Source organism: Amborella trichopoda, chromosome 13 (genome assembly GCF_054954075.1).
Source record: "Amborella trichopoda isolate Santa Cruz 75 chromosome 13, AtrichopodaSantaCruz75HAP2 v2.0, whole genome shotgun sequence".
Taxonomy (NCBI): Eukaryota; Viridiplantae; Streptophyta; class Magnoliopsida; order Amborellales; family Amborellaceae; genus Amborella; species Amborella trichopoda.
In genome coordinates this window covers 755,490-775,242 of record NC_142348.1, presented here as the reverse complement: position 1 = coordinate 775,242, position 19,753 = coordinate 755,490, and the positions used below count along the sequence as shown (strand labels likewise).

Sequence of the window (19,753 nt, the reverse complement as noted above, 5' to 3'; positions counted from 1 at the left end):
TATTGATATTCATGGTGTGAGGTAGGTCGAGTGGAGGAGGTCGGAGAACTTCAAGTATGAGGAAGTTGTTTTGAATGAGATAGTTGATGTCTTTGTTTTGAAAAAAGCAAAAGGTAAGTCCAAAAAGACGTTGTTGGAAAGACTTCAAAAAGATATAGAGATTTTTAACTTCCCTCAAAGTATACTTTTTAATAGAACAGGATGACGGATCAAGATTTATGTAGTCGACCCCAATTAATTGAAAAAAATTTATAATGATGGTGATGATGAGCCGAGCTCCTTGTTTAATTGGTGTTGTCGAGAATGCTGTAGATGTTTGTGTTTTGTTAAGTTTAGGATGATCATATTTAGAAATAAGGATTTATTTCTCTCTCTCTCAGCATCACTTTTTTTAAAAAAAGATGCAAATCTAATTTTTATATAAAAAAAATTTATATAAATTATAATTTTAAAATGTAGAATTACATACACACCTCAAAAATCCATTGAAAATTATTGTGTTATTGTTGAAAAAACTTCTAATTGATCATCTCAGTGTTCTCTTTCTGATAACTTGTGAAAAGTTTTTCCATTTTGCTGGGTACTAAAGGTATTAGGAACATTGGCATGGTCACAGCAAAGTTATTCAACAAAAAAAGTCGCACTTTGCAATTTGAAACAGTCGTAGTCCCATTGACATTCCAACAAAAATGTAAGGGCAGTTAAGTCTTTTTCTTCTTCTCCTCTCCAGTTTAATATAAGAACTACTACTCGGGTCGTGAAGGAGAAGCGAGGACTCGGACACTCGGCGACACGCCACGTGTCATGGTCGATCTTCATTCCACGTCATTGACACGTCAATTTAAACGTGTCAGATCTGGCCCTTCAAGCCATGAGCCGGTTTTTTTAGAATATGCCCAAAATACCCTCAGGCTTTTATTGGGACAGAAAGAACATATTAATTTGTCAAAGAAAATGAATAAACAAACATATGAATAGAAATTTTGGATGACCTGAAAAATATATGGTTAACAAAAAGAGAAAGCTAGTTAAACAGGGCTAGATTTTCTCCAAAATTTAGGAGTAACGGACTATATGTTTGTTATGATCGTAGTTATCAAGATTGGATCAGGACACCCGATTCATCGCACTAGACCATCGATGCTTTGGCCAGTTCAATGTAGAATAAAATCTTGGCCAGTTAAAAAATCGGTTAAAATCGATATTTAACTTATTTAGGTCAATTGGATCGTTTAGATTTGACGAGTTCGATCATCTAAACCAAAATTGAGAAATTTTTTTATTTTTAAATTATTATTATATTTTTTAATTTGTTTAAAAATTTTAATCTAATCAGGTGCTACTTTGAACCGATTTTGATTGGACTAAATTTTTTACTAATTCAGTAGCTAATCATATCCTTATAACAACTGAGATTTCACATATATTACTATTCATTTTAACTGCCAAGTTATTAGAATGTTTACTCATATGAATAAGTTTCCTAATGGAAATAAAAATCCAAAAAGATTAAAATTCTTGGATCTATCTCTTGGTTTTGAGATATATGTATCGACGTTTCTTATTTAGTATGGATTCCTAGCCTTATATATATGAGATGAAAGTGCAGAGAATTTATGTGACTTATTTATGTACCATATGAGAATTGTAGTAGCTTCATCTAGAGAGAGGGGGGGGCAGGACCTCCTATGCATAAGATGCAAGGTTTCCTCTTAGAGATAAGATAGTTTATTATGGAAAGAAACATTGTTATGACGTCTCTTGTAGACTCTGAAGGAGGGACTTGTTTGTTTTGTAAAGAAGTGGTTCCCATAGAGATTCTGTGTGTTTTCACTTTTAGTTAGAGAAAGTAAGTTTCTCGTTGCTCTCATATCTCTATTTGGTATTGTTGGTAATGGTTGCCAGAAGTAAAGAGAAGTAAGGGATAGTGGTTTAAAATGGTTTGCTCGACTGTATTTTGTCGAGAATTAGATATGCAATTCTATGTCTCAAAATCTATAATGTAACTTTCATTGGTATATTGGATTTTAGTTTGTTGTACCAGTGCATGTAGCCCTTCTAGAGTGAACAATGTAAATATATGTATTTTTATGGTATGTGTTTCATGCTTTATTTATTGTATTTTATTTACCAAAAGTCAATACATCGGGTTTAGAGCTTTCGCACACACGAATTGACATTAGAGCATAGTTTGACGTTTTCAGTATGGCAGTAGAGGTTTCGAATGCAAAGTTTGAGGTGGAGAAATTTGATACTAAACACAAATTTATAGTAAAAAGGATGAAGAAATTTATGTGGCAAAAAATAAAGAATTTATGAAGCTATCTAATGGATGTTGGCCTGGTGAGCAGATAATTTTGATATCAAAGTGATGATTATTGGATTACGTACTATCCAAAATCATGCACATAAAAAAATCTCATATTATGTGGGATTGATATTGATATTGATAAGTTTTTTAAAGGAAATAGAAATCCAAAAAGATTCGTGACTCTTGGATCTATCTCTTGGTTTTGAAATATATGTATCGAACTTTTCTATTTAGTATGGATTCCTAACTTTATATATATGAGATGGAAGTACAGATAATTTGTGTGCCCTAATTGGGGAATAACAGTAGCTTCTTCTAGAGATAGAGGAGGGCAGGGCCACTTGTGCATAAGATGCAAGGTTTTCTCTTAGAGAGAAGAGAGCTTCATTTGGAGAGAAACATTTGCGATGGTGCCTCTTGTAAACTCTGATTATTGAGAGACTTGTTTATTATAGAGAAGTGGTTCCCATATATATTTTGGGTTTTTTCCCTTTTAGTTATAGAGAAAGTCAGTTTCTTGTTACTCTTGCGTCTCTATCTGATGTTTTCAGTAATGATTGCTAGAAGCAAAGAGAATGAATGGAGAGTGGTTTAAAAGGGTCTCTTCAACTGTATTTTGTCGAGGGCTAGAGATATAATTATATATTTTAAAATCTATGATGTAACTTTCATTGATATAGGGGATTTCAATTTGCCGAGCCTGTGGATGTAGTCTTTATAGGGTAAACCACGTAAATGTTTGTGTTTTGTGGTATATGTTTCATGCTTTATTTCTTATACTTTATTTGTCAAAAATAACTCATAAGGTTTAGAACTTCTGTGCACAACAAATACTTGAAATAGATGCTAAAAAAATATTTTCCATAAGATGTCGCTTCTAAATCTGTTTCGTTTTTTTTCCCTCTATTATTGAAATTGAGATGATTGATTTTGAAGAAGTGCAGATTTTCCAAGGAGGTTCAAAGTTTAATTCTATAAAGCTATGTAAAATACTTTTCTTTCTATCATTATTTAATCCTAGCCACTTGTAACAAAGAATGAGCTTAGAGCAGGCAATCAAGATGGTGGGGCACCATAACGTCGTGTCTTGAGTTCCAATTCTAGCATATGCAGGTAGGGGTGGCAACAGGTTAGGTATGGGTCAAATTTGGATGGACCTAGATTGGGACTCAGACCCAGACCCAAATAATATTTGGGTCCAAAATTTAGACCCGTACCTAACGCCTTGGGTCTTGGGTCTGGTTGGATCCTTTGTCCCCTATGACTATGAGTTCTTTTTTTTTTTTGTTGCCCTTGTTTTACCATCATATACTTTGTGACTATGAGTTTCTTTTTATTTTTTGGCCAACAATTTTGTAAATGTCGCCGATATTGTGACAAGGAAAATTGTTTCATGGGGGTTGGACGACATTTCTACATATGCGATCTAGAAGGTGTAAAGCATCCATCTTAAAGATGGATCCAAGTAGGTGTTCCATTTAAATACAATGAAAACTAACGGTCCAATTGTTTTCTTACTAGAATTATTATTTCTAGTTTTTAAAAATTATTATTATTTCATATTCATGATCTCCACGTTAGAGATTACATGCCTTTAAAAGTTAAGTCTTAAAATCAATCTAAGAAATAGATTATCAAGAGGCCTGCATTTCTACATATGTGAGCATAGTCGTATAGAAACCGGATCTTGATGACGATATACACGCTTAGCATGCGTTTAAAGACACATGATTGCCATCATATATCTTATGATTACAAGCTCAAGTCGGTACGAGTCTAGTTTGGTTGGACCCAGACCTGAATAGCATTCGGGTCTAAAATTTAAATCGGACCTATGGTCAAGTATATCGATCGGCTCTCGGGTCTAGTCGGGTCCATTCCCACCCCTATATATGCAGGGGACCCTTTTTTACTTCACTATTAAAGCAAAACAAGTTCAACATGAATACTCAAGGAAGGGGGAGGAGTGCTGCTTTGAGGGGTATGAGTACAATTTTGTTAAAAAATCATGGCTTATTTTGTCGCACTTCGCTGGCGTCGAGCGGCGCCGACACGTGAAACACGCCACGCCCCACAAAAACGACGACACGCCAAGTAGCGACCGACACGTGGATTGACTTGGTAGGGGCTCGTCGTTTCTGGAGAGGCCACAGGCCGTCCATTTCGGATCTCGAGGAACTCGAGCCATGATGGACGGTTAATAATTAGTCCGTACAACATAGACGTCGCATCCAAGAGTCAAACACAGAGGTCCTCGCCCCCGCTTTTGTCGTCTCCCCAAGAATTAAATATTTCAAAATCTTTTTATTTTTTTATTCCTATTTTTATTTTCCATGAAATGAGTTCTTTCCCAGTCAAAGAATTCTTTTTTGTTTTAGAATCCCGGAATTTAAAAAAGTGGATTTTAATGGTGCTGCAAAGTCAATGGGTTGTTACAGATATTTTATCTCTCTTGTTTTTTAGAGAGAGAAAGCAGATAAACACAAACCCACGTAAGACAATGGTTGAGTGCACATAAATAAATTTTATTTATTACAAAAGTGGCTTGTATAAGGCCAAGGTCCAAGAAAGGCGCCCCTTAAAAAATAATGTCTCTCTAGCTATAAAATTTAAAAATAGTATAAATTGAGTAGATCCAAGAACATTTAAAAATCTTAAAAACTAATGATGTAGTTAATACATTATAAAATGTATTATTTTTTAGACTTAAAATCTATTGTTTCACATGTCCAGGTTGAGATGAGGGTTTTTCAGCATAAAACAAATAATTTTTTTTATGTGCCCTTTAATTTGATTGGTTGTGCTTATGGGGGGCATGACATGTCCATGCATGAAGAACACTTGAAATTGTAGAGAGAAGAAGTATGAGAGTCCTAGTGAGAGAAAGAAAGAGCACGAGGAGTTGATTAGGTTTTGGTAATGGGTTAGGTGGTAAAACCTGATTAGATGGGTATTATTTATTTGTGTATGTGACATTGATTTTGTCAGGATTTGAGTTAGTCATAGGAATTTAGAGATAAACATGGTGGGTTGGTTTTAGAGAGAGAATAAGAAAAGGGGAGGGTCCCATGTGTGATTAAAGGTCAACCAGAAGAAGACACATGTTGACGAGTTTGGAGCACAGCCTAAGAACAGAACAGAACAGAACAGAACAGAACAGGGGTCCCTGCTAACCCTGCCTGCTCCCCCTCTCTTCATTTTGTCGCAATTGGATTTTTTTTTAAAATCATCTTTTATTTCTTCTTCTTCCAATTGAGATCTGATCGCTCTAAAAAATAATTCAATTCAATAATCTTGCTCCAAAAAAAATCAAGTTCGATAATGTTAACTGTATCAGTCTCTCTCCCTCCCAATTTTGTTTCCCCCCTCACTATTTACTTTGCCCAATCTGTCTGTCTTCATTTTGCCCCCTCTCACTTTTACTCTCTCTCTCTCTCTCTCTTTCTATATATTATTATTATTATTATTATTATTATTAGTTTATGATGGGGATGGAGAGAGTATATATTATTACTGGTTTATGATGGGGATGGGGTGACTCTCCATCTTGTTTTCGAGCTTTCAGCTATCAACTTTTGGGGTTTCATAGTGGCCACACTGTTTCACGATTAGGACTGGAGACTCTCTTTCACTTTATGTTAATTTACAATTTAATGATGGAAAACCCTCTCTTTTTCTCTCTACATGTTGGTTTCACCCTTTTATGATAGGGATGGTGAAAGTAAAACAGAGAGCACACATTATGTAATGTAATGCAGTTCACATTTGTCCTCACTATTCCATGACAGAGATTGGTGAGTTCTACAGCTGTTGATGAGAGAGAAAATTGAATGTATATTGGATTTATATACTTGCATTTTCCTTGGTTGAAGGGAAAAGTTTTGTTTGATTTCGTTATTTTATGAGCAGTCGATGAGCAGTGCATTGATAAGAGCCTCCCCCACCACCACCTCGTTTTTCAACAGAAGAGAGAGAGAGAGAGAGAGAGAGAGGAAAAGTTGGGATTAAATCCAATTGATTGCTTACCAAAGCAGACAGTTTAAAGTCATCTTTTCCTCTGCAATGTTGATTTTGACAAATAGAAGACCTTGGAGAGAAAAGGAGCCCACATCCCTCTCTCTCTAAGGAGCCACATCTCTCTCTAACACATGAATGCACATCTCTTGCACCACATGAATGGAGTTCGGAAAATAGGCAAGCCAACTCAGAATCATCCGAGTCGGGCAACAAGATGATTCTCAGTCTTAGGGTGATATTTTAATGATTTTTTTCTTTTCTTCTTTTCGTTTGGCCAGAATTGACGATCTGACTTGGATTGTTTGGTGCCCGACTCAATACCTGATTCCTTTTTTTATTAAGGCATTGCTCTAATCGATCTAGACCTTTCCCTCTCTCAACCATGTAGTTAATGACATACTTACAACTGTAAGATTTAAAATCTATCAGAAAAAAATGATTGCAACCTTTTCGAACTAAAAATAAATGGTCTCTTTATATACTTTTCCATATATATATATATATATATATACATCTTACTTATGATATAATCTTTGATTGAGTAGAATAACAGAACAAAATTTGTATAGCCGATCCCAAATAATTAAAATAAAGTTTTGATGATGATATACGCTACACAGAGATGAGATGAGATGCGGACAAATACATGAATCCACCCCCACACCACATGCACCTATCTCGTCAATGTCTCTTTTGTATGTGTGTGAGATCTCTCTCTCTCTCTCTCTCAAACACACCCACACACACGAATCTACCTTGATCACACCACATGCATCTCTCTCATCAATCACTCGTGCATGAGAGAGAGAGAGAGAGAATTTATGATTTTTCTCCCCAGAAAATAGAGGGTTGACCTCAAACAACTAACTCTCCAACCAAAATAGTAATGGCTATGTCATTCTCACTTCACAAAGAACAATAATATCAACAATAACAATAATAACAACAATATAGATATCAATAATAACAATGATGATGACCGTCCATTCTTGATGATTAACTTGTGTTACCTATGATGGACACCGTTAATCTCCACACACGTATCAGGAGATGGCCAAATAACCATATACAGATACCTTTCTCAAAGAATATTGGGTTAGAGAGAGAGAGAGAGATTGGCCCGATCCCTAAGAAGAGTCATTGTAAAGCTCAACTCAATCCAAATTTGATGGAATTCAATCCTCTCTCTCTCATTTTAGGGGTGGCAATGGACCCAGACGCAAGCCATGACCCGAGGGGTAGACCGATCTGGGTTTGAGTATGAGTCAAAAAATTGGACTCGGTGGGTCAGGTCCGAGTCCTGGTCTGATCGGAGTTAGGTTTGGCAATATTTTTTAGATCCCAATATATACAATATATTTAAATGTAATTAAATGCATATACATTTTAATTTTTAGGTCGGATCCAGGTTCCACACTATATTTTCAAGTCTAGGTTCAGGTCCGGTGAATTCGGGTCTGGGTATGGAACCGACCCGTTTCCAGCCCTACTCTCTCTCTCTCTCTCATGTCATTGCATAGGATCCCTAGGAAGTCCTTGTAAGACTCAATTCTATCCGAAATTCAATCCTCTCTCTCTCTCTCACAGAGAGGCACACACAAAAACATCACCATTATTCAATGAACATGATTCCAGTCAATGGCACTTTTTTAACAAATCAAAATGCCATAAATGTTGCCCAACTTGAATGAAGACTGCCACTTTTTTTTTTTTTAACAAGAATCCACGCTTACTTTGATTTTTTAAATTAAAAAAAACTGTTTTGCTTTTCATGCTTTTCCCCGCGCCATTACAATACAAATCCTTGAGCTTTTCTTAATTTCACATCATAAGTTATAAATAATCGAAAAGACCCATTGTTTGAATCTGGCCACTTTCACATTTTCTGTCTAACTTAAAGTCAACAATTTTTTCACGAGTCAACATATTTAATTCCTATTGCATATTAAAGAAAGGGTGCGGTTTGTATAGAGCCTAGGCTCTAAACAATCAAATTAGAGACTACCTTCGAATAGTATCGAGAAACGTGGTTTCAACATTGGAAATCTTTATGACAGCCTTAAAATATATTTTCATTTTTAAAGCTTAAAAAATAATGTAGATAGATAAATCTATGAAAACTTGAAAATTGACAGTCCAAAAATGTATTACAAAATACATTATTTCCAAGACTTGAAATCCATTTTTTTCTCATGTCGATGCATCTTGATCTCTAGATGATCAATTTGAGGATATTTGAGCATCAAAACAATCTCTTCAAGTGAATTTTTGAGGTAGGCTCTAATTTGATTGTTTAGAGCCTCAGCTCTATATAAACTTTTCCCTTAAAGAAAACTATTCCCTCTATCAATTTCTTGGATATTTTCATCACTCATCTATTAATTTTTTTTTGTTCACCATTTATTTCTCGCTTCTTACATAGAGGTGTGGTTTCCATAAGGTTGCAACATTAAACAATCCAACTAAGGTGAACCTTCAAATTTAATCATAATATATAATTTTGATGTAAAATGTTTTTAGGATTATCTCAAAATCTATTTTTATATCCAATTGTAAAATTTTAAATTTAAAAAATGATTAAAAATTAAGTAGATCTATAAACATATGAAAATCTTAAATATTGACGGTGTATATAATATGTTGCAAGATGTACTATTTCTGAGACTCAAAATCTTTTTATTTTTCATAGTCATACATCTCGATGATCAATCACAGGGTTTTTCAACATTAAAATAACCTTTTCCGATGGATTTTTGAGGTGCATCCGTAGTTCTACATTTTAAGGTTGCAACCTTATATAAACTTTTTCCTATATATATATAGGGAAAGGATCCTGTCATCCCATAAGTTGGCAACTACCACAGATTGAATCTGGGTACGATCCAATGGTCATGACATCATTTCGTATTTGAATTTTCATTTTTTTTTTATACAAATCCAAATCACTTGAAATTTTGAACGTCTATTCTTCAAAAATAGGATAATCAAATAAAAATATAAAAAAATAATTCGTAAAATATAAATTGACCAAAATACCGTAAAAAAATTTATGAGAAATTTTGATCAATTTATATTTTACGAATTATTTTTTGTATATTTTTATTAAGTACGCCTTGATGAGAAGAATGAACACCTAAAATTTTAAATGATTTGAATTTGTAGAAATAAAAATAAAAATTCAATACGAAAATGAAGTTGTGACCGTCAGATCGGCCCATATTCAATCTGGGCCGTTGGCTGGCAATGTAGCTATTTGCCCGTGGCTGACACATAACAGTGATTTCATGCAACGGTTGTATAGTAATATGATGCAACCACCTTAAAAAACCATGTTAAGGCGATTTGTTGATTCAAATTTTGAAATATACGCTCTTTGCATTCTAATGATCAACCACAAAAAAAAAAAAAATTGAAAACGTAACCTATAAAGTATTTTTTTAGCCCAATTAACATGGGCCGTCCATTTTGGTGAGATACTTAAATCTAAGCTTCAGAAGTATTTTTCTTTTTCAATTTTTTTAGATGGTTTTCTTATCATTAGATGAACAATGTTAAAAAAGAATAAAATGATTTTGAGTTTATAAAGGCTAAGATCTTGAAATTCACCAAATGAGTGGTCTAGATTCGTTGTTGGAGGGGACTCATTTTGACCATATCTAGGGTTCAAATTGAATTTTTTTTGTAGATTGATTATTGAGATGAAGAGAGTGTATGTGCAAAATTTTGAGTTATACAAATACCACAAACATGGTTTTCTAGAAATGTGATCGCATTATACTATAATACAATCGTTGTATGAAATCATTGCTCATATATCTATATATATATATATATATATAATATTAGGGTGCTCACTTTATAGTATGAGCACTCTACACTTGCAATTATACTTGATGTTCAAATGAACCAAATGAGGCCAAACTTTGTACATGATCAAAGTTCATCTTCCACAAATAGATTAACAAAATAAATGTTTTTTTAAGGTTATTATAATAAAAATTTATTATTGCATTCCATTGAATTATTATGGAATTATAAGCCACTTCAACACAAAAATTCTCACGGATCTAGAAAAAAGCACTTGTAATTTTAATATTTCAGAAAAAGAACTTCTAATGTGGCCATTTTAAAATGGAAAAACAAATATAGACTCAAACATGTAACTCAAGCAACTCTGTTTCACTTTTCTGGTTTTTGATTTCATACAAGTCATGCTTAAAACTGACCTGCCCGTACATCTCTGTCGATACGATCGGCATTGAGTGTGCCTGGAAGCTCTCTAAAGTCATCATTGAAGATTGAATATGCACTGCACAGGGTATTAAAATATTCACTTAAGAGAATCCATACAGTTTTTTTTTTTATATCAAAGGTTACATGATATATATTGCAGGCCCTACAATTTTAACTGCAATTTCCTGAGCAATGGCTTATATTTAGAATGTGATTGGAGGCTTTGCATTCGGATTCATGGTAAATTTTATATCATAATAGTATCATGTTGTTTTATGATTTGTAGCAATCCTATTGCCAGTTTTGTTCCGTTTGTTCTTCACATATGCAGGATCTCTACTTGGTATATTGCAGACCTTTTACTTGATTTTGATTTGGATTCCTCATTGTGTTTCATGAAATGATCAAAGTACCTTGCTGGGATAGGGCTTGAGTTTCTTTGCTTTTTGGACCATTCTTCTCTTTGATATGTCAATAAAAATATGATACTATATATTTTTATATGAAATTCTTTTTTTTTAGGCATGTTTCCATTTTCTAAAGTTCTTCACTTTATATGTTTACCCAATTATTTGATATACTTTATTTTTATTTTTTTGAATAACTACCAAAAAATAATATTAGGTTTTAATAATTTTATCATCTTAAATTATGAATTTTTTAATAGTTCTTAAGTTTTTTAAAATTTCAATACTTTATAATTTTCATTAGGAAGTTTTGTGCTTTACAAACAGTTTTAACTTTGTTTTTTTTTTTGGGGTAGATACATACCCCCAACCCGTTTTGAAAAGTTAATGAGAATGGAACCCATGACCCTTAACTAGGACTCAAGTGATACTACAAGCACAACCCAGCCCCATTCCCATTCCCCAATGGTTTGTAAATTACATTCATGATTGATTTAAGAGATTTTCAATTATTACAAAAGCTTAATATTGCGTGATACCAATGTGTGCCCTATTCTGATGGTTGATTGCATTCCATATTGCCTCCTATGTTTACATAGTCCTTACTGGCTAATTTTTTTTTTAAAAAAATTCTAATTATGGTTAGAAATTTAATGTATCTCAATTAAAATTTCTAATATTAAATCTCTGATATATTTACATTCAAAATTTTTTATGCTTGAAAATTTCATTTTTGACTCATTTTCCTCTTTTTCAAAATTTTAAATTATAAATATTGATGTCATATTTTAGCAAATTTTACATGTTTTACAAATAATTTATGACCAATTTCTAAATGTCAAAGGGCAAATTTCTATAACCATTGAATGTTTCACAACTCTAACACTCTAGCGTAATTTTGTGGGAAGTAAAACGAGTAAGAGATAGTCTTAACTTCCGCCTAGAATGAGATAAGTACATTAAACCAATTCGTTCATCTCTTTTACGGTTATACATATGTTCATCTCTTTTATAGTTATACATATGGAGGAACTTAAGTGCAGTTTCAATAAGTAATAAGAAGATGGAAAGTAGACTTAGGTCGCTAGCCATGTAAACCTAATATAGTGTCAATTATGAGATATCAAGTGGAAGACTCAAAAAGGACAAGAAGAAAGACTCCCAATAACATGGTAAAAGTGGTGAGAAAATATATGGTGATTTTTTATCTTATTAAAGATAGGAGCCTTGATCAAGAAGAATGAAAAAACATGATTCATGTAACTAACCCTTGGGATAAAGCTTGGATGATGATGATGATAATGAACTACAAAATGAACGAAGTTCTAAAACAAATAGCAATAGTAATTTCTGGGCCAAAATTTTGCACATCTTTCAGTTGAAAGATAAAACAACTTCAGAAAAACAAAAAACAAACAAGAAGAAGTTGATTTCTTGAAGGACTAGATCCACCAAATGGACAACCTGTATTCCTGGAAATGGCAAATTCATTTTCCCCCATTTTGTATGAACTTTTTTCTTTTTTTCTCAATCACCTAGTTTCTATTAAAAAATCCGAGGTACAAAAGACCTCCACTTTTCAAAGTGGCATAGACTACATTATAAGCTCTTTGACTTAAATTCTCTTTCCATTCATTTATATTAATTTTCACTCTTTTTGCTTGTTTTGAAATAGAATCTTGGAGAAAATATCATTAAAAAAAACGAAATAAGAAAAGAAAAAACCATTAGTTCACCTCAACCTTCAGAAATAATAACAGGTTCCTTGATTTTTTGAAGGTGACAATAGAAAATGTGGTTTCTAAGTACATCAATGTAGATAACAAAATCAAACTTGTTTCCACTTGAGAGAGAGAGAGAGAGAGAGAGATCCCCACCACCATCAAGATTTTGTGTGATCAGGTTCCTTCATTTTTTGAAGGTGACAATACAAAACGTGGTTTCTAAGTACATCTATGTAGATAACAAAATCAAACCTGTTATCACTTGGGAGAGAGAGAGAGAGAGAGAGAGAGAGAGAGAGATCCCCACCACCATCAAGATTTTGTGTGATTCATATTTTCATATAAGAGAGAATCATAGAATATTTCAGCAAATCCCGAAATTCGCAACTGCTTGCTATCCAATAAAGACCTGTGATTCCCAATAATAAACCAAAATCCCCTACAAGATTAGTTACAAATGCTTTTTGACAAACATATGCTGCACTTGGTCGGGTAAACCAAAAAACTATTGATAGATACGAACACATTCCCACAAGTTCCCATAAAATATAGATTTGTATCAAATTTGGACTGATAACTAATCCCATTATTGAAGTATTGAAAAAACTCATATTAGCAATATTTTTTTTTATAATTAAAAAAAAAAACTCATATAAGCAATATTATTAGTGCAAATGCAGCTCTTCCCTGATGCTAAGCTGGCTTCAGCTCTAGTGATTCATCTCACGTTAATGAAATATTTAATTAATACTAGTTCTAATCCGAGGTTTTCAGGTGTTTATGAATTAATGCAACACTTCTTTCCTCAAGCTGAAGGTATCCAATTATTTACAATGGTCAGGCCATGTCCAACTTCAGCTTGGAGTTGAAACCACTAAGGTTGAGGTAAACATACTATACGATGGTAGTTGAATCCTGAACCTACAGTATCTGCTTATGACGATGGTAGAGGGCACCCACTTTCCCTAGTTCCCTTCTCAAAAATAGATGATGGGGATAAAACCATAGTTCCCGATTAGAAAAAGTAGAGGAAAAAAATCAGCCATGTGACTGCCTAAAGCCAAAGAATTTTTCTTATAGCCGAGAACCAATCTGTTTAAACTAATTTTGTACTATCAAATCTATGATATGTTTGCCCCCTTAGGCCAGTTTGAACACTTGGAAACTAAATTCAAGAAATGGACTTGCTCACGACGAAAGAAAAACAAGGTTTTTTTTTTTTTTTTGGAAGTGGTTTTTTTCATAAGTGGGCTTCAGAAACAAGAGTTCCTCATGAATACCTATTCTGGCAAAAATACAACAATAACAGGGCTCATTCAAATTGAGTGGCCCAATCAAACTGGCCCTTGTAAAATTTTTCTTTTAATTGTAAGTGAAAGAATTTCTTAGTTTAATACCAATGAGAAAAGGGACTTTCGAATTGATCACCCAATAGAGGAACGTACCTGAGATCGCCTTGTTGCCTGTGTCCAAGATTGAAAAGTATGATGCTAAACCCTGTGGCGAGTATCTGCATGAAATTCAAATCAGCATCAAGGAAAAGCGACAAAATGTTAGCTATTCAAATGGGCACTACATATCAAAATGTAGGAAATAAATAAAAAAAGAAAAAAATGTCACCATAGAGACAATTCCAGGTAAATAGAATTTGTTTAAGTACATGGATCCCATATCCCACCTGAAGATGGGTATTATGATAACAATTATAATGGAACATGCAATAACTATAACTCAGTAGACCGTGAAATGGCCATAGTCCATCAGCATTATAACCAGCTGATGAATGATGGATGGTGATGAAGTGGGACCACCCAAACCCTAGTGATGGGTCCCACTCTCTTCACATCACCACACATCATTTTATTTGAAGCCAATGACCTCTACGCACTATGGTTTTCTAGTCCAATGGATTATAGCATGCACTTTCCATAATTATAAAAGATAAAATATGGAAAATTTCTGGAGGAGAAAATCAGCTCACATATAAAGGTCCTATATCCCATCGGTACGCGACAGGTGCCAACATAAACCACATGATGATGACGGCCCATGCTTTTAGACTGGTAGAGAAAATTGCCATCAACAGGATATCTATTGATGTTAATAAAGAAAAGTAATGTTACATAATCGGCCAATCTTGTTCTTTGTTTATTCATACAAAGCAAAGCATTAAAGGAAAGAAGGTAGAAAATAATAACTCATAAGCAACTTAACCCCACCCCCCAAAAAAAGAAAAAGAAAAGACAAAGCATGAGTACAAACCTGGAAACCTCAACTTCTCTTGAAGGAAAGAGAATAGCTGCCTCTTCCACCTAGCTGTTGATTCTGGCATCTTAAACTTCTAAACCCTCAGATAAATCAGTCAATCATGTAAAAATCAGAGTTAGTCATAATTTCCAGGTTAAATATTAGAAGTCTTTTCTTTTAATAATTGTTAAAGTCCTTTTTTTGTAAAGTGAAGTTAGAGATTACAGTTTTAAAAACTTACTCACCAATTCATCATCATCATCATCACCATCATACCCATCACGAATGTGTTTAGCAGGCGGTTTTGGTGCAACAGCTACTAACAAAGAATCTACAAATTTAAGGGAAAAATCAGCTAAGAAAATTAATATTAAAACAAGAACATATTATCAATTTCCTTGCTTTTTTATAAAGGCTGGGAATAGCAGGGAAAAATCTGCCAATTGTTAAACCAAGTTTTCTACGGAAAGTCATTTTTGAACAAAGTGGTAAAAGATGGATTCCATCAAAAGAAATATCCAAAATAAATATGAGCACGTATAGCGAGCTCCAACTTCCTTGGGTAAATGGCCTACTTAGACAATTTAAAATTTTGGGATCCACTTTAGGATCAACAGATGAGAATTTTAGAAAAACAAAAATTGGATTTTGAGTATTTAGACACCTAGAACTGACTATCCAAAAATTAGACAGTCTCTGTATTACATTAAGACATTATATTTTTTGGGTCCTCATAGAATGCATATGAAGATTCTCCTTTTTGAGATTGAGGAGGTTGCATCCCCAAAATTTCGGGTCCTTAAAATCCTAAATAGGGTTTTTACCCAAGCAAGCATATAACCAACTGTCAACCTTCTACGGGATCAGACAAGGGATGAATAATACCATCTTTCTTAACTTAACATGCGAACTATTTGAAGGCATGGTAAAGCCCGTAAATTATAAGGGATTCTTTGATTTTGTGGCTCCTGACCATAAAGAAATTCTTCAGTTCTGCAATTGAATTAGCCTAAAAGTAAAAGCATGTAATGTGGAGTAGCACCCCAAGATGTGAACCGAGGGGGTTGCCGAGCCAAATGATCTAGGGATTCTTGAAGCTCAACTATGATGAATACTCCGCAGGGGCCCCCACTTCTGCCAATTATGATGAGGCGCAAATACGATGAATGTTCACAGTCTGAGATAAGACAGAACCCTCAAGATGTTTCTCAGGGCAATGAGAACTGACAACTCAATCAAGGAAGAGGCAATGCCCACATTATTGTACAAATGAATTTAGGCGATGTAGATAATATGGGACACTGTTACATGTTAGCATACCTTACGATCTAAATGCCTTAGGAGCTATTTGTCAATGGCTCTATGCACGCATCCTTCCCCTTTGTAAAGGAAAATTCCCCCACTAATACATTCTTGACACTTTTCAATATGTCATTGGGCTTCATTTGAAAACCTCTATGGCTCATTGTTTATTACATTATCCACTATCTCATTTCTTGTAATGGCTTGACCAGAAACCCTCTTGGCATTTTGGTTTATCCAATTACATAGGTGGTGTGGCACATGGATAACCATTGACCACACCTCCCTCAAGTCTTTTATTTAGTAAAAGAGACCTCCCTTTTTACAAAGGGATTGTATATTATGAAATCATTTATTTTCAGTACAAGGAAATCACAATCACTTTTAGCCATTGGAGGTGAAATCCAATAGATGAAAGTGTGTCACAACATTTGAGAAATTTTCTTTTGGACTTTGCGCCTAAACAACGGCTAACCACCCGATTTCAAATCTGATGAACAATGATGATTGTGACATCCAAGTCATCATCACCATCAATGCCTTTTTCCAAGTAATTGGGGTCAAGTACACGAATCCTGGTCTGCCATTCTCCTCCATTAAGGCCATATCCTCAGTGAGGCCACAAGTCCTCAAATTTTTTCTCACTACTTCCAACCATGTCCTTTGAGCGTACCCCTTACCCTTGTTTAGCCTTCCACATGAACTAACTCACGCCTCCTAACAAGTGCAGGGTCTGCGACACACATGGCTAACCCCCCTAAGTTTACTCTCTCTCATCTTATCGCCTATTGGTGCCACACCTAAATTTTTTCGAATGTATTCATTTCGAATTCTATCTCTTCTTGTCTTGCCACTCATCCATCTCAGCATCTTTATCTCTGCTGCACTCATTCTATGGATATATTGTTTTTTTTGAACACCCAACATTCCGCTCCATAAAGCAAAGTTGGTCTCACAACTGTCCTATAGAACTTGCCATTTAGCTTCATTGGTATTGCGGCAATCACATAAAATTTCAGTTGCACATCTCCACTTTGTCCACCCAGTATCAAAAGCAAACGGTCTCATTATATATATATCTCCTTATAGAAATGGTTAGCTAAAAAAGGACTTTAAAAATGTTTGTTACAAAGGCTTTGAGCCCATATTTGTCCATGAGGCCTGCATGGCCATATATGTCAACAATATTCCACTCGGTCCAAAGGCCATAATTCTCTACAAGGCTATGCCATAACAGATTCTACCAGTGTAACATCATTCCCTGCGCGATCTACGCTTAGAGGACTTAGTTATTGCATTATTATTGCATGCAAGGGTTTAATGCATAATAAAATAAACAATGATCCATCAAGGTTATCAAATTAATCCCCATAAATTAGCAAGAATGGACTATGGGGAAATGTGCCGCTATAAAAGGGAAGGGTCTACGCATATAACCCACCACCAAACAGCAGCTCCCAATGCATTTGGTTCACTGAGTATGCAAAATGTTTACAGCATCCAAATATTTCCCATCTGGTCTATCCTCATTCATCCAAGTTCAACACTCCTAATAGATCTTAACGGTTTCTCTCATTTCTTCTCAAAGACCTCCATTTTGGAGGCTCGTTCCCTTGAAGATGGGCTTGGAGAGATTAACTTCTCTAAACACATATGTGTAATCATGTATCCTTATTAACTTTCTTGTTCAGGATCAGCCCCTATTGCAACCTAGATGCAACAATGCAACTTGAATATCCATTGTATTTTTCTACTCTTGTCTGCAGAATAAAAACAATAGAGAACAAAAGTAACTATTTTCAAGGCTTTTGCAAGTGGTCAAGAGATACCTCCTTCATTCAGATTCACATACATGTCATCCCCATGTTCCGTGTCTTGCAACACTTTGCCATGCAAAATAAGCTTCACTCGTTCAAGAGGCGAATGGACCTCTGCGCCTATTAATTTTCTCAATTCATGCACCTAACCATGGCAAGCAACATAAAAGTCAGCACTCAATGCTAGGATGTCATGGGTAATTTGTCCATAATCTATAGGATATTTAGAGGGGAAAGAATCATAAGAAACCACATTATCCATAAGCTGTATGGTATGTGTGAATATCACAGATAATGAATTAATTAGGATAAAGCACATGCGAGAGATCTTTGCAACATAATTTTCCTTTAATATTTTTTTGAGGAAAAAAAAATGATGCTAGTCCTCAAAGATCAAAACAATGAGAACAACTTCATTTCCACTTCACAAGCTACAACATGAGAAATATTAATGGTGGCAATGAGAAAATTGAAGTACCAAAAGAGGCAATCTTAGGGAACCTTAATTGAATTTGAGAGGATACTAATGCTAAGAAGCCCTGCACTCCAGGGGATTTTTTAATAGTAGGGAAAACTCCTAGGTGCATCTCTCGAATGTGCAGAATTATCTAATCGAATTACATAGGATAAGTTGTAATTATCAAACCCACCCCATGCCCCCCTGTCTTCCCAAACAATATTTAGAAAATATGGAAAAATGAAACATGGTTCCATTGACAAATCACTTCCTAAACTATTAACACATTCTAGATCATTCTAAATCAGTATAATAATATCATCTACTAAAAGGTTAGGACCCAGTTTCTATAACTGCAATAAGAGACTTAAGTATACCTACTGTTCTCCTCAATCACTCTGAAACAGAAAATTACAAAGGTAATGGAAAAATTTTGATTAATAGAAATTCTAATTGAAGATTATCACTTAAGGTTTTTGGGACACTGCTGAGAACTCGAATCATAAATAACAAAGAATCACTGAGTCAATTTCAGATTTTAATGGGAACCCAATTCATGATTCACATGCTATTCTGTAGTCAATCCAGTGTTCCCACAAAAAAAAGCCAAAGTAGTTCTATTTTATCCAAACAATTTAGGGTTTTCGTAAGAACCCCTCTCGCTGCAAAAGAGAGTGAATCACAGAAAGCTAGAAATTCATGCTTCCATTCAATTTTACAGATAAAATTGACAAAAACCAAATTCCTTAATCACCAAAATACATTAAAGAATGGAATCCCAAAGGGGTTTTAAGCCCTGTTTTCAATTCTCTATTTCCTTCTTCCATTAATGGGGTGTTTGCAAAGCTTACCTTGATTGAAGAAGGAACTGGTAATCGATGAGGACGCGAAGGTCCAATTATCTTGAGATTAATGGTAACCTCTCTCTCTTCCATATTCCTTACCTTTCCTTAATCTCACCTTAATCTTCGTCAATTGCATCGAACGCATGAACACCAACTAAAATTACGCTCCTGAAGACCGTTACGATAGAAAAAGAGAAAGGTGTTCTTCACTTTTGGCAAGCGTACATGGTGATCGCACGAGATCAAATTGCATGTATGATATCCTGGCCAAAAGATCCGGTTAGGGGTGTCTGTGAACTAAGATAAAAGTAAAAATATTGCTTTGGTTTGTTTTCTTAGTAAATCCAAAATTGCTTTTGAGTTCTTAAAGTCTTTAAATATTTCATCAAATCT

The 19,753-nt window shown here is 34.5% G+C and overlaps 1 protein-coding gene across 4 annotated transcripts; it reads right to left on the bottom strand.

Moving 5' to 3' along the window:
- Positions 1 to 10,396: 10,396 nt before the first annotated feature.
- LOC18437424 (ubiquitin family protein) lies at positions 10,397 to 19,710 on the bottom strand. 4 transcript variants are annotated; one of them, XR_016047842.1, is made up of 7 exons: positions 19,367 to 19,706; positions 18,071 to 18,203; positions 15,185 to 15,270; positions 14,955 to 15,033; positions 14,674 to 14,752; positions 14,138 to 14,202; positions 10,397 to 10,637 (listed from the first exon to the last, which is right to left on the bottom strand). XR_016047842.1 is itself a non-coding variant. In XM_006847634.4 (7 exons), the coding sequence occupies exons 1-7, from the start codon at positions 19,448 to 19,450 to the stop codon at positions 10,544 to 10,546; spliced, it is 651 nt and encodes a 216-aa protein (XP_006847697.1). In that variant the 5' UTR covers positions 19,451 to 19,710; the 3' UTR covers positions 10,397 to 10,543. The 4 variants fall into 4 exon arrangements, 2 of the variants coding, with proteins under 2 accessions (XP_006847697.1, XP_011624569.1); XM_006847634.4 differs by having other exon boundaries at positions 14,674 to 14,783; positions 19,367 to 19,710; XR_016047843.1 differs by lacking the exon at positions 10,397 to 10,637 and adding an exon at positions 12,712 to 13,101.
- Positions 19,711 to 19,753: the final 43 nt, after the last annotated feature.

Excerpts from the sequence above, each read along its gene's own strand:
- LOC18437424 (XM_011626267.3), bottom strand. The coding sequence starts at position 19,450 with ATGGAAGAGAGAGAGGTTACCATTAATCTCAAGATAATTGGACCTTCG. Across the intron at positions 18,204-19,366 it reads CAGTTCCTTCTTCAATCAAG|GTGCATGAATTGAGAAAATT; the intron begins GTAAGCTTTGCA and ends TGCCATGGTTAG. Across the intron at positions 14,203-14,673 it reads GGGATATAGGACCTTTATAT|ATACTCGCCACAGGGTTTAG; the intron begins GTGAGCTGATTT and ends AATTTCATGCAG.